Source organism: Acartia tonsa, chromosome 1, assembly GCF_053477335.1.
Source record: "Acartia tonsa isolate MP-2025a chromosome 1, ASM5347733v1, whole genome shotgun sequence".
Lineage (NCBI taxonomy): Eukaryota > Metazoa > Arthropoda > Copepoda > Calanoida > Acartiidae > Acartia > Acartia tonsa.
In genome coordinates this window covers 59364511-59379214 of record NC_137260.1, presented here as the reverse complement: position 1 = coordinate 59379214, position 14704 = coordinate 59364511, and the positions used below count along the sequence as shown (strand labels likewise).

Below are 14704 nucleotides of genomic sequence, written 5' to 3'. Positions count from 1 at the left end.
CCCTTTAACCATAATAAGGCTGTCAGAATCTATCATTAATTTTAGGCATAGGGAGGGGGTCGGCAGACCCCTTCCCCAGGACTCGGGGGAGGGCCCTCGGCCCTTCCCCGAACCCAGGTCAGGGTTGCCATAGGCATGGCTCACGGTTGCCGAATACCACACTACCATACCTAGTTTTATAATAGAATAATTATATTGTAATTCATCAAATTCTTTGTTGACTTCAAGGTGTCAAAATAAAATACCAAAAACTACTATAATGGCAAATGTAGATAAACGAAACAGATCCTGTAAATACAAATTACCTCCCATGTTAATAGTACCATAAGATAAACCAGCGGCTACGCCCCTAAAAGCCTCTAGGGGAGAAAGGGAAAACTCGACCACCATCCCATTTTCAATTTTAGTGTCACGTGCAGGGTATAGCAGCAGTATATATATTTTTTTCAAATTCCCTAGGTATGGTAAATTTTGTGGCATCCTGAGATTTGAATATAACTTGTAATGTAACCTACCTCATCAAAGCTGTCCATCATGAGAAGTGTAATGTGAAGGAAAACCACAGCTGGCTGGTGACGAAATTTTGGTGGAGCATCTCTACAAAAAAAAAAAAAATAGGGTATATATTCCCTTTCGTGGAAATGCCTCTTAAGGGGCGTTTCGTTGTATTTTCGCATAAGCTTTTAATAGTTTATTTTAGGTTACGTTAGGTGATTGCCCCACAGGGTTAGGCAATTGGTCCCGCAGGGGCTAGAAATAGGGGAAAAGCAACTGTGAAAATTCGACAAAACGCCCCTTAAGAGGCGTTGCCACGAAAGGGACTACACCCAAAAATTATATCTAATTTGCAAGTATTATATTATAATGTCAACTCTGTGCATGCTCATGTTTTTGCCAGGAAGGTGCGCGAAGTGCACCCAAAATTTTGAAACCTCACTATTTGTGACATATCTTACCAAATCGAAAAGCTTTAACTCCCTTAATCTTCCAGTGGAGTAGAAAACACCCTATCGGCACGTATCTGTGTCCAAAAGGACTTAAATTAGTATTCCAATTAAACAATGTCTGTTTATATAATATACAACCCCTCTTTCCTCATGAATATGCCTATTATTATAACATATGAAAACAGCAAGTCACGAATATAGATAAAATTAGATATATTAAAAACATAGATTTTTTCTATAAGCTTGGAGTTTTTGAATATAAATATTTTGAAGATAATTAATGGTTATCTCTGGAAAAATGTAAGGCAATATAAATTCAACTATTTTTTTTTTTTAAATAAAATAATTTTTTAGCTGTGTATCGTCTATAAATTAAACTTATACAATTTTTTATGAGTAAAGAAAAAAAAGTATGTGTTATGGATTAAAGAATTGTAAAATTGTTTCTTACCTGTCATAGGTGTTGGAATGATTCAATGGCAAAATATCACTCAGTCTCAACACACTAAAAGAAAATCTTTAGTTATAACAGCCTGAGTAACAGGATGTTTGTAGTTAGGATCTCACTAACCGCTGGACCGAATTGGTTCCGCTTTATATTAAGGCTTTGTTTAGGTTCAGGGAAGGTATATTGTGGTATTCGGCAACCGTGAGCCATGCCTATGGCAACCCTGACCTGAGTTCGGGGAAGGGCCAAGGGCCCTCCCCTGAGTCCTGGGGAAGGGGTCTGCCGACCCCCTCCCTATGCCTAAAATTAATGATAGATTCTGACAGCCTTATTATGGTTAAGCTGTATTGTTAATTCCCCCCACCCTTTCCAGGGATGGGGGATCATTATTGCCCAAACTGACTATTGTATATGTATTATATTGATTCTGTTTATGATTACTTATTCCAATCTGTGTATTTATTGTTTGTTGTATATAACTTTAGTAAACCTTAGACCCTGAATAAAGGAACAACTGAATAGACTCTGTTTATTATTTAGTGATTGCTAGAGAAGCGTAGCTTCTCTATAGTATAGGTGTCCACGTCTGTTCGCACTGCCGTAGTCATTTGAACTCTGGTGTCTGCCATTCAACTCTGTTTATTATTTAGTGATTGCTAGAGAAGCATAGCTTCTCTATAATATATGTGTCCACGTCTGTTCGCACTGCCGTAGTCATTTGAACTCTGGTGTTTGCCATTTAACCTAGGCGGATACCACAACTTTTGGTGACAGCTGTGTGAGATTACGGCAAACCACAAGTGTAGAGCAGACGCGCAGCTGAGGCTAAGGTACTCCCAGCAGTGAAACTGGCAAAACTGACACAAGCAACCTGAATTACCCACCCTGGATAGCAAGGTCTAACTCTGTATCCGGCAGTTGTGGAAGCGAAACCTAGCGAAAGACCACTAAGTGTGGCGGAACCCGACCTGCGGAGAGTAGCGAAATCGGACGAGAGACTGCGGAGAGCAGCGAAACTTGACGGAGAACCGCGAGAAACGCTGACATCTAACGGAGGATTGAGCGCTCAAGGGCTGAAACAGGCCTGCGGACGGGCTGAAACAGGCCAAATAAGTGCAAACGGCTGAAAATAGGCCAACATTTACTGCAAGAGATAGCAGGATCCGAACCAGCGGCGCTGCAGGAAGGGACATTCCCTGCCGCCACCAGCCGGATTCGGATACACGGCGCTGCAGGACGGGACATTCCCTGCCGCCGACAGGCTGAAACAAGCCAAATAGCTGAGAGCTGTGAGCGAAAATACGAGTGTAGTGTACCAAGCAGAAGAAAAACTACGTTAACTCCAAGTATCCTGAGAGGCTACAGCGCAGCCACCCATCTAGAAAAACAGATATTATATCAAATTTTAGGGATTACCACCCTAGTGTGAAAGCTGAACAATAGATTAATGGGCAAGGCTTGGTAAACAAATTTGTTGTGTATTGTGATAAAGCCAAAAATAGAACAGGCTTGGTAAGCAAATTTGTTGTGTATTGTGATAAAGCCAAAAATAGAACCTAGATGTAATATAACAATGCATTGATAAACAATCTGACCCCCAAGCCTTCAGCACAACAAATACACCCCTTATCCCAACGGAAGGGGAGGGGCCCACCATAAATTGAAGCAAATACAATTGAGGTGACATAACAATAAGCTCAGGATTAAGGAAAAGGCACAATTACCTCACCACCCAGTTACTTCAAACCTACAGCACCCCCCTCCCCATAGGGGGGAACGGAGGTTTTACCCCGTCCCCTCACGCGCTCCCCCTCCTACCCACACTTGAATAAGTCCGCCCACGGTGCGGAGATAGCGACCGGGAGAACAGAGCGCCATTTACGGGTCGCGCAGCAGAGCTTGGGACGCAACAAAAATTCAACGGACGAATAAGGTAAAGTGGACCAATGAGAGAGCAGATTGAGGGATAGGTGCGCGTTTTACCTGTGTGCGCAAATCTGACGGCGCGTAGGCGCGTTGCAAGGAAAGGAGATTTCACGCACACACACACACACAGGAGCGGAGCTACTCCATAGCATCCAACAGAGATATTTTTAGAAAAAAGACTTGCAAGCTCCTCCCTCCTATCTATAGTGTGATAAGGAAAACCAAATCAGTTCCTGACAGCAGTTCAGACCCTCAACAACTATCTACACCTACCAGCCTACTTTACAACTCAGAAGCTAGTGACAAGTACTCTAGTGTACACCTAATTTAGATCTTTGTAGTTCAACTACCAACCTAGTGATAAACAGTGTTGGCTGCTAGGCTAGAAAGCCCTAAGTGTAAACCACTTATAGTATTGACTTAAAACTTAGTGTCCCGCCGCTGAACCTTTGACCCGATGGAGCAGCCACAAGCGCAAGGAGGCGACCAGCTCCAAGGATGGCTCCAGGACGATCCCCAGCCGGCTCCAGCCAAGTACCGCAAGCTGATGCTGAGTAACCTGCCGGAGTACCGAGGACCGCCCAAGCAATCCTGGAATTCCCACATCCGGAGATTAGAAATGTCATGGGCGGCTTACTGTGTGCCCCCCCATGACACACTGAATTGCCGCAACGCCCTTTTACTATCCCTGGCGGGGCAAGCGGTGGAGATGGCCTCTCATCTGTTTGGCGAGGCAGGCCAAGCCTTGACATACGAACAAGTCAAGGCCGAGTGTGAAATGTTATTTCGTCCAGCCTATGAATCTCAGACCCTGAAGCAAGCCTTCAGAGATTACAGGCAGCACTCGACAGAACCTATACAAGCATACATATCCACAAAGTGTGCATTGTATAGGGAGGCCTATAGCCACGAGGACCTTGAATTATTGATAGACGAATTAAATCGTGGCATTCGTAACGCTAATGTGAAACGTGAAATGATGGGTCATGAGATCGCCTCAGTACCTGAGTACACGAGGCGAGCCATGTTTACCGTGACCATGATCACCAAGCAGCTGAAGGAGGGTGTGTGCCTAGTGGACGCCACCGACGGGCTCACGGGATCGGCCAGCGTCCAGTTGCCCCAATATGATGAGTCGGAGCCAATGGAGATTGGCGCCTTGGCTCCGGGTCTCCACCAGATGGGGAAGGTCGCCCCAGATGACAAGATTCCAGGCCGCTGCTATCGCTGCCATGGGAAGGGCCACCGAGTCAGAGATTGTCCTACGCCTATGGAGGTCAGCCTAGAAGAGAGACGCACCCAGCCACGCCGTGACCGTCCTGCCAAATGTGAACGTTGCCATTACGCAGGCCATACGGCAGCCGAGTGCAAGGCTGACTGGGACCAGGTAGCCGGCCGGAGACGCATCGCCGACAAGGGCGCTCCCTCAGGAAAGCCCAGCAGAGTAGCCAACATGGAAGGGAGCGCGCCCCCAGCAACACTCCAGCAAGCAGCCGCCCCCAATGCAGCGGGCCAAGCTGAAGGAATGCCGCAGTTTGGAACCATCCCAGCTAGGATCAACGTGCTGGGAGGAGTGGCTGAACCCAACCGGGTTGGCCTGGGCTTCAGCCTCAACCACTTGGGACCGGAGTTTGTGCAGCCAACCAACATTGCAGAGCCAGAAGTCCTGAGGCCTCAACCCTTCAGCCTCAACATGATGGGGCCTGCCAGACTGAGTCTACCCAGCAAGAGTGGAGGGGCGCTACCCAGCGCCACTGAGACAGTGTACGGGGAGGCCCTGGCGGCCGCTGAGCGAGAGAGACAAGAGGCGCTAGCCAGCGCATCGGAGTCGATGTATGGGGCGCCACCCGGCGCCGCCACGTGGGAAGGACGAGAGGTGCGCCCCCGCACCCCCAAGCTGATGTCTGGGGCGGCAACCGCCGCCGCCACCTGCGATGACTGGGGGGTGCTATCCAGCGCCCCCACCCTGGTGCATGGGGCGACAACCGTCGCCGCCACCGAGATACCTGGATCCTGGAACGAGCCAGCAGCCCCAGAGGGAGGGGTGACATCCGTCACCCCCAGTCAGCCAGCGCCACCAGCCAGCAGGGAGGGTCCAGCTATCCATCATCCAGCGCCACCAGCCAGCAGGGAGAGCCCAGCCATACACCATCCAGCGCCCCCTGCCAGCAGAGGGAGCCCAGCTGTCCACCATTCTCAACTGAGCCAGGATAAGTTAAATTTGACAAATGTATTGTATCCAAAGTATTGTAACCCTCCAGCCTTGCCTGTGCCTCCCGCACCAGAGGCTGGGGAGATTGAGATTTGGGATTATAAGGACTTGCCTGTGCCACATGCACCTGAGTTCCTAGGGCAGGGGAGGGATGTAATACAGGGCGAGCCTGTGCCACACGCACTCCAGCCCCATGCCACTTGGCATGCCATGGACAAGGGAAGGGACCCCTTGGGGCTAGGGGAGCCGACACCCAGGCAGGCGCCAGTCTGTCATTGGGGAGGGTATCGGGATGCCCCGGGCGCCCAAAGATAACGCTCAATGGAAATTTATATCTAGCCAGGAGCAGCCCAGCAGTGTCCAGCCCCAAGAAGCAGCCGTGGCCCGAGCCGAGGATCCCCAGATGCGTGCGCGAGGTCGATGGCTGTCTGGTAGATTCTCACACTGGTGGATGGTCATGTGGGGCCTACTGCTCGCAGCTGTGTGGCCTACAACTAGCTATGTCCTGGTAGGGTGGGACTGTGCCAACCCCACCCATGTCACCGCCTACAACAAGGAGCAGATGTGTAGCAAGGAGCCGCTACACCAGGAGGTGCCCTTGGGCCATGAGATACATGTCCTGCAGCAAGTCAAGATTAGGGAGACCACGGGATATAGCTGTCAACTCGCAGTGTCCCAGTGGACATTTAGGTGTGGAGTCTGGGGCCACCTCAAGGTGACCTCGGTCCCCACCCTCATGCGGCAAACCAAGATTGATCCAGAAACGTGCCGAGACCTGGCCAGGAACCGAGTCTACACCCTGCCAGGCAAGACCCAGCCATTGACGTTCCAGCTGAACCACCCCCTGTTCTTCACCCTCGATATGGTGGGCACCTTGGTCAACAGCCCAGAGGGGGTGGGTTGTGAAGGGGAGGATGTCCATTTCGAAGGCCAGCTGTACCGCAATGAATTAGTGCTCCAGGAGCGACGGCTGCTGGTCAAGGAAGAGACCTATGTAGTCGAGAATGGACGGGTGGAGTCCCAGTCTGACCACCTGACCCTAGAGTGTCCCCATTCCTAGCTGTCCTGCATCACTGGAGAGGCCACCTACGTGTGGGACCACCTGGGGAGAGATTGCCCCTTGAGGCTGATCCGCAGCATGACTACCCCCACCTCAATAGTGAACTGCGACTTTGAGGTCCATGCCACCAACCACCCAGCATTGTTCGTGGCAGCCGACCCGGCCGCGGCAGCGCTGCCCAGAGTATCGGCCAGGGACGTGGATGTCCCCCTGCAGGCCCAGATACATGCAGGTTACATCGGATTTACCCTGGAAACTCGAATGAGAAGCGCCGCAGCAGAAGAAGTAGCGGCCAATTGCTGGAAGCTCCAGCAGCTAGACCCGGCCCATCCGGTGCATGTCCAGGGGAGCACGTTCTCTGTGTTGAGGGAAGATGTATTGCTCCAGCTTACCTGCCAACGCAATAAGTATGTGGTTAGGGAGAGCAATGAATGTTGGGACAAGGTGCCGGTGACAAAGGTGTATAGCGGCCACGCCATCAAAATTCCCTGCTCCTCCACCTACCCCCTAACTGTACACGCTGAGGAAGGATGGATAGAGCTAACCCCCGCACCTAAGAAGAGGCCGCCCCTGCTGGATACACCCAAGCAGCTGCTGACCGAGCCCTTGGATGACTTCAGCTCGGGAGGATTGTATTCACAGGCCGAGCTGAACGACTGGCAGCAGCTGCTAGCGTTCCCAGCGTATAAGGCCGCCATGCTGACCGGCCTGTCGTATGGCTCATGTGTCCAGCAAGGTAGCTGTTCAGCCACCGGAGACCATGGGATCGTGTCCTACGATATTGACCGACTGGCGGAGGAAGGAGAAGCAACCCTGGATGTCTGGGCTGGGTTCAGACAGGCTATTCACGAGTGGGGAGATGGCGCAGCCATACTGTGTCTGCTGTTGTTGATCCTCAAGCTGCTTGGAGACTTAACCATCATTTCCCTGGCAGCCGCACAAGGAGGTGTACAGGCCGCCATGAACGCGATGTCACAAGTATTCCTGTACCACCCAACCTTGTATCGCAAGGCCTTGGCCAGAGCCAGGCTCACCCATGCCAAGTCCCGGGACTTTTCAGTAGACTGGGATGCCATTCCTATCAGCCGGGAAGCAGCCGAGGAAATGGTATCCATGCAATCAGCCGATAGTGGAAACGACCGCCCAGGCAGGCCTGGGCCACACTCTGGAAAGCCCCGCGGCCCCTCGGGAGGCCAGGCTGTTGCCCAGACGGTCAACCTGGTAGCCAGTGCCCCAGCCGCTGCCAACAACAACCAGAATGCCCCGTTACTGACCGGTCCCGCAGCGGCTGTGCCCCACGCCAACCTGACACCTGCTGGCGCCGAGCTACGTGTCCAACAAAAGCCAGCCTCTACCTTCTATCCCACGTTGGGGGCCCATCAGCCCTGAAAATCACCACTAGGATTCCATTGAATCGTTATCGCTTGTATATAAATTAGCCCTAAGGAGCGGGCCGAAGGCCTCAACCACTGTCGGAAGTCTGGCAGGGAAACCCCCTCCCAGCCTTCCGAGGGGAGAGTTGTGGTATTCAGCAACCGTGAGCCATGCCTATGGCAACCCTGACCTGGGTTCGGGGAAGGGCCGAGGGCCCTCCCCCGAGTCCTGGGGAAGGGGTCTGCCGACCCCCTCCCTATGCCTAAAATTAATGATAGATTCTGACAGCCTTATTATGGTTAAGCTGTATTGTTAATTCCCCCCACCCTTTCCAGGGATGGGGGATCATTATTGCCCAAACTGACTATTGTATATGTATTATATTGATTCTGTTTATGATTACTTATTCCAATCTGTGTATTTATTGTTTGTTGTATATAACTTTAGTAAACCTTAGACCCTGAATAAAGGAACAACTGAATAGACTCTGTTTATTATTTAGTGATTGCTAGAGAAGCGTAGCTTCTCTATAATATATGTGTCCACGTCTGTTCGCACTGCCGTAGTCATTTGAACTCTGGTGTTTGCCATTTAACCTAGGCGGATACCACAATATAACTATATTATAATAATGGGAGGGTATCTTTACACTTCCAAGAGAAATTGCACCTCCAAAAAATACCCCAATTTTTTTTTAAATTTAAAACTAATAGCGAATGGTCGACTTCACTCTAGGGGCTTAGCCGCAAGTTTACTAAGTTAATAAACATTCTGGCAGACTATAAGTATAGAATGACAACAATTAAATTGGCGTTCACAGCATAGAAATCACGCACTTTTAGGGATGGCTAAGCTACAGTTCATTAAAATAAGCTGCTCTTGGTCTTGAATAATGTTTAATTACTCTGTTAATTTAATTATCTAAATTATAAGGCAGCTTTTTCTCATTTCCATTTTATGAAGTAAACTAGCGGCTACGCCCCTAGAGGCCTCTAATGGCATTTAAATGTTTATTTTTATTTTAAATATCTAATTTGAGAAATAATTTGTCTATGGTCAATCAGCTGTTAAATTCATGTCTCTACGCAGCGCGACTACGCTAGCGACACTATGCGGCGGAAACATTCCAATTTTTTTTCGATTTTATTGTGATTTCTCTTGGGAGGGTGGTGGTACCCTCCCCCAAAATAGTTATAAACCTACCCAGGACATATGAGAAGCTACCCTGTTAAGGAGAACCCGATCGGTTCAGAGGTTAGCGAGATACTTCGGTACAAACACAGACACACAAACACTCAGACATCCTGTTACTTTAGTATAAGGATTGTAAAAGACTTACTCTTTGTCGGACACCCAGGTTCCTGCTGCTATGTCAAGCACTCCACACAATAAAAAGATATTTAACAAGAATCTATACATTATTACCAGTTTTATAATTTTTTTCACATTTTCTCTGAGAAAATAAAATACTTATATTTTCCTTATTAAAAATTTCTAATAATCAAATAAAAGACTTATTATTTTCTTTTAATTAATTAGCTGCTATAACAAAAGAAATGAATTTTCCCAAGATCACTCGTTTTAATCAATACATTTCTTATAATAATAATTATTGTAAATGTTCATGTTTTTTAAGAATTAAAACAAGTAATTATCCTGATTAAACTAATTTCCCCATCTATATATTAAACAAGGATGACAACATCCAGAAAAAGAGAGACGGTTGGACAAGTCTAAACAAAATTGTATGTGAATTTGAAGCAAAATTGTTAAAGTAAATGATAATTTTTAAGAACATACTTACATTTTTGAGACTTTTTTAAAGAGATTTTTAAAATGGACAGATGGACATTACGGTAACGATTACAGAGTTGCTTCGCTTTCTAGATAGTACCTGACTGTTACAGGAATCATCATGCAATGTTTGACATCAATAGGACAATTTTAACATGCCTAAATTAACTCTATGAGCTAACTGTTACTTTGACCTTTATTGTGGAAAAGCTTTGCTTAAAAGGAAAGAATTAAGTCTGAGGACAATAGACGATAATAGTTATTTCTCGCATCGTATTATAAACGGCTTTCCGCGGATATAGAATGTACAATTATAAGATTAAAACTAGTTTTTTTAGCCCCGAAGTGCCAAAGGCACCGGCTAAAAAAACTGGTTTTAATCTTATGATTGTACATTTTTATAATCGTAGAAAGCTGTATATAATACGATGCTAGACATAGTTTTTTCGTATGGATGAGAACCGGTTCCTATCCACCGGATTCGAATAAATACGAGAAAACAATATTCCCCCAGTTTGTCTAAACTTATACCAAATCGTCATTGTCCTTACTCTCCCTGATAAAAATTCAAATTAAAGCAGAGCATTGAAAGAACTTACATCATTTTTAAAAGCGAATCTTTTCTATAATTATGGTCGGTCCGTCTGTCCGTAACGGATAGCTTTTTTCGTTAATTTAGGCAAGTTAGAATTGTCCTATCGATTTTGACGTCCATGTTTTTTTATAACTTTTTTAACAACAATTTTTTATGTGATATAATCATCAGATTGATCTGATTTTTAGAGTACTAATTCCTATTGCAATGAGGTACAATATTACAATAGAAGCATCTCTATAATCAAGTCACAAAAATATCAGTATGTCCTTAAACATAATTATGTATTTAAGAAGTTTTGCAACAAATATGCGTATAATTTTGTCAAAACTTTTATGTTTTTATTTTGTAAATTCAGTTCTGATCGACACTTTATAAGCATTAATGTTCGTCTGCCATACCGTTACAGAGCTTCGCTTTTATGAATGTTGTCATCCTTGTTATATGTTAAATGCAATTTTTATTAGTCTAAAATACATCAATAGCCAAGAAATTTATTGATTTGTGCTATTTAAAAAATTGAGATAGATTCAGAAATCTAAAGGGATGAAACAAAGGTCGATAAATTGATGTACATCCCAAATGACGAACCCTTCTGTAGGATTAAAATTATTGGTTGAAAAGTATGAACACTCAACTTAATGAATCAACCAATCCAATGTCACAAAAATCCACGAAGGTGTTAAACCAACAAATAAGAAAACGTTATTATAACACTTTGGGGAATTTTTCCCTCTCTGCGATAAATTAAATTATAATAGATTATTTATATGATACAAATAAAATAATAAACATAGCAAAACAAATATGTACGTTTTCTTCAATTGGATATATTGTAAAATTTAAGCACTTTCTTCTAAACCAATTCAATAATATCTCGTCAATAATTATTGCATTTATATTTAATAATGCTTTAAAATTAATAACATAAATAAAAATCCACTTATTTCAAATTATAATTTAACTAGAAATGTATAGTTTATTTTAGATCTTATAGAAATTAAGTATATTGCAAACTGATTAATATTTTGTATCTGCATTTCTGTATCGTCCAACCAATACACTTGTATGGTTTCTTTGCTTGCTTGGCAAACAAAGGTAGATTCTTAAAAAGCTTTTGGCTCTCTGGCACACTAAAATCCTTGAGGGTCGCTAAAACATTTTGTAAAAAATCCTCTAAAATCATATTATATAAGATTTTGATTAATTTTTGTAGATTTTTTATGCGATTTTAGGAATTTTTCACAATTTTTTTCACCGATCCTCACTGATCTTAGTGAGCCAAAAAGATTTTTAAGAATCCACCTCTGGGTAATAGAGGGAATGAGAAATACGATTAAAATATTGATTATAATTTTATGAAAGTCTGTAAATTATTAGTTTGTTTGTACTGTGCTTTTTCTAAATAAAACTACTTATATTTTTAATGCATTTTTATGTATTGATCAAAATAGGTTAAGTTATCCAATAACATTAAATCTCATGAAAGTCAGACAAATCTAAATTCAATTTATATTTCCTACTTTAAAATTTATTTTGCTAGAGTGTTTTTAAAGGCGGATCTTTTCTTTTATTTTAGATTTTCTTTAAAGTAAAAACAATTTTTGGAGGGGCTATTTTTTTCTCTTAAGAGGGTGATGGTACCAACAAACCAAAATAGTTATGAACCTTCCCGGGACCTTTGAGAAGCTACCCTGTTAAGGAGAACCATGTCGGTTCAGCGGTTAGCGAGATCCATCGGTACAAACAGACAGACAGACATCCTGTTACTTAAATAAAAGGATTGATCTAGCTATCTTTTGATTTGGCCTGGTATATCCTTATCAAATCTTTTTTCACGCTTTTATACAGATCTGATTAAAAAACAAGTATTACAACATCCATAAAAGCGAACAGACAGGGCTATTCTACAGTGTGTTTTTTTTATGACTTGTATAGTGTCAGAACTGAATAATTAGAATATAAATGTATAAAGTCGAACAAAACAAACAGGTAAGTAAATCTGATGAAAAACTGCTTAAGTACAGGATATTGTTTAAGGACACGCTTACATTTTTAGAACTTGATTATAGAGATGATTCGCTTATAACAATGTACTTTGTTGTCCTAGGAATCAGTATTCCAAAAATCAGACCAATCGGTAATTTTATGACATAAAAATTTGATGTTAAAAAAGTTAAAAATTAACATGTTTATAATGGACGTACCTATTTTCTGGTAACGATTATAGAGTTGCTTCGCTTTCTAACTCGTACCTAACTCCTATAGGAATCATCATGCAAAGTTTGAAATCGTTAGGACAATTCTAACATGCCTAAATTAACAAAAAGAGCTATCTGTTACGTACGGACCTACCCTTATTATAGAAAAGCTTCGCTTTAAAAAAAAACCTTATTACTTAACTCGGTGTATTTTGTTGGAAATATTTATGAAGAACATTTGCGCGATAAAATCTTGTTGTCACTTTAAAAACCCCCAAATTCTTTGAAGAAATCTTACTTTTTTTTGCTTCTTTGATCCAGTACTGTTATAATAGATCAAACAGTGTCTGGGAATTTTTAAATCTCAGCTTGTGGGTCTTTGAGGAAAAAGCCTAACCATGTTAAGAAAATTGTATAACCCGGCCAACTTGAGCCTATATTTACAATTTAAATATTACTCAACGTTATCTTAAAGAATAAAGGTACTAAGAAAGAGAGGGAATGTCTGATTGAGCCAATAGGAGAATCGCATCGGAATTCACATTGGATCTCATTGGTTGAAATTATTTACACATTTTCCTACGAAGGCATGTTTTTTTTCATTTCATACATACATAAAAGTCAGCTGTTAACAGTATATTTTCTTAGTAGAAAGCTTTGCGGAATCAGAATTAATTGCCCAAAAATTTCGTTTACAATTTGAAAGCTTGAAACAAAGTTGGATTCTTAAAAAAAAAGTTAGGCTGGCAACTCGCTGGTGAGGGAAAATTATTTTTGTGAAAAATCCTCCAAAATCGAATAAAAAAATTTACAAAAATAAAATAAAATCTTAAGAGGGTTATTAACATATGATTTTGTTTAATTTTTGTAGATTTTTAATGTGCTTTTGGATGATTTTTCACAAAAATAATTTTGCCTCACTATCGAATAGCGAGTCTATCATTTTTTAAGAATCTACATCAGCTTGAGTCGAAAGTAAACAATACTTTTGTCTGCTAGGAATGTTCTCTCTTAGATTTGACGAAAAAAGGGTTCAGAATATTCTTCTACTCTTCTATTTCTATTTCTTAAAGAAACATTGGTCAATATGAACACTTTTTTGGAGACTAAATTTTCGTTGGGCAACGTGCAAACCGACTTTACAATTTTTTTAACTAGATATCAACCGCTGAATTCTAATTGATGTTGAAAAAAAAATGCTGGAATGCTGTTTCAATTTTGTCTATAAATTTGTAACCGACCAATATCACTTAATGCATTTAGTCTGTAACGTAGATATGACACATAATTTCTATGTACAAGACAAGACACGCTTGCAACAGCGATACTCAAGATACAAAAAATCTATGGAGCTACAAATTCTGAATAACAAGTCGCATTCAACCCTTGACCCCCCCCCCCCCCCCCACCCTTCCCTGAACCCCCATAATAATTGCATTAAACTTACAAAAATATGGAAAGTAAAACTATTGCGCGTATAATGTTCAGATGATCTTTTTTCTCCTCTTGGTAAATGGTAGAATATTATTTGTTCTCCTTACAAAATCAATATTGTTCTACCCGGTTACCATAACACATTTTTTTTGTAGAGCAGCTAATCACGACAAAGTTCGTCTGTCGTACATTGTTAGGATTGTTAATTTAGGCATTTTAGAATCGACCATCGACAAATCTTGTATTTCTAAAAAGTTAGGAACCGTGATATGGGAGTCTAAGCCGTGCGGCTTTCAGAAGCCACCCAATAAGTTTTAGCTGCAGCCACTTAGCAGTTTAGAAGCTGCAGCCGCTTTTATCTAATAATCTACGGCCGCAACTGACTCCTCAGCATTTTTTTAATTGAGTGGCTCTTTAGGGTGAAGACGCAGCCACCATGGAAGTCTAATACTTGCGGCTTTCAGACGCCATACAATAAGCTTTAGCTGCAGCCACTTGGCAGTTTAGAATCTGCAGCCGCTTTTATCTAAGAATCTACTAAATTTTCGGCATTTTTTAAATTGAGGGGCTCTTTAGGGTGAAGACGCAGCCACCATCATCCTAATTCAACGTGCATAAGACACCAAATTTTACTAATTTGAAACCAAGTGTATATAAACTCAGGAATCTTCAGGGATAAGACAATGGCCGATAAATTTATGTACATCCCCAAT

The 14704-nt window shown here is 42.9% G+C and overlaps 1 protein-coding gene across 1 annotated transcript in view; it reads right to left on the bottom strand.

Moving 5' to 3' along the window:
* LOC145325066 (glycine receptor subunit alpha-2-like) overlaps positions 1-9416 on the bottom strand; it is a 55351-nt gene extending 45935 nt beyond the window's left edge. Inside the window, exons 1-3 of the mRNA XM_080167893.1 lie at positions 9307-9416; positions 1399-1452; positions 516-597 (exon numbers count right to left, since the gene is read on the bottom strand). Coding sequence (XP_080024019.1) covers positions 516-597; positions 1399-1452; positions 9307-9386 — 216 coding nt within the window. The 5' untranslated portion in view covers positions 9387-9416. The remainder of the gene's footprint in view (positions 1-515; positions 598-1398; positions 1453-9306) is intronic.
* Positions 9417-14704: the final 5288 nt, after the last annotated feature.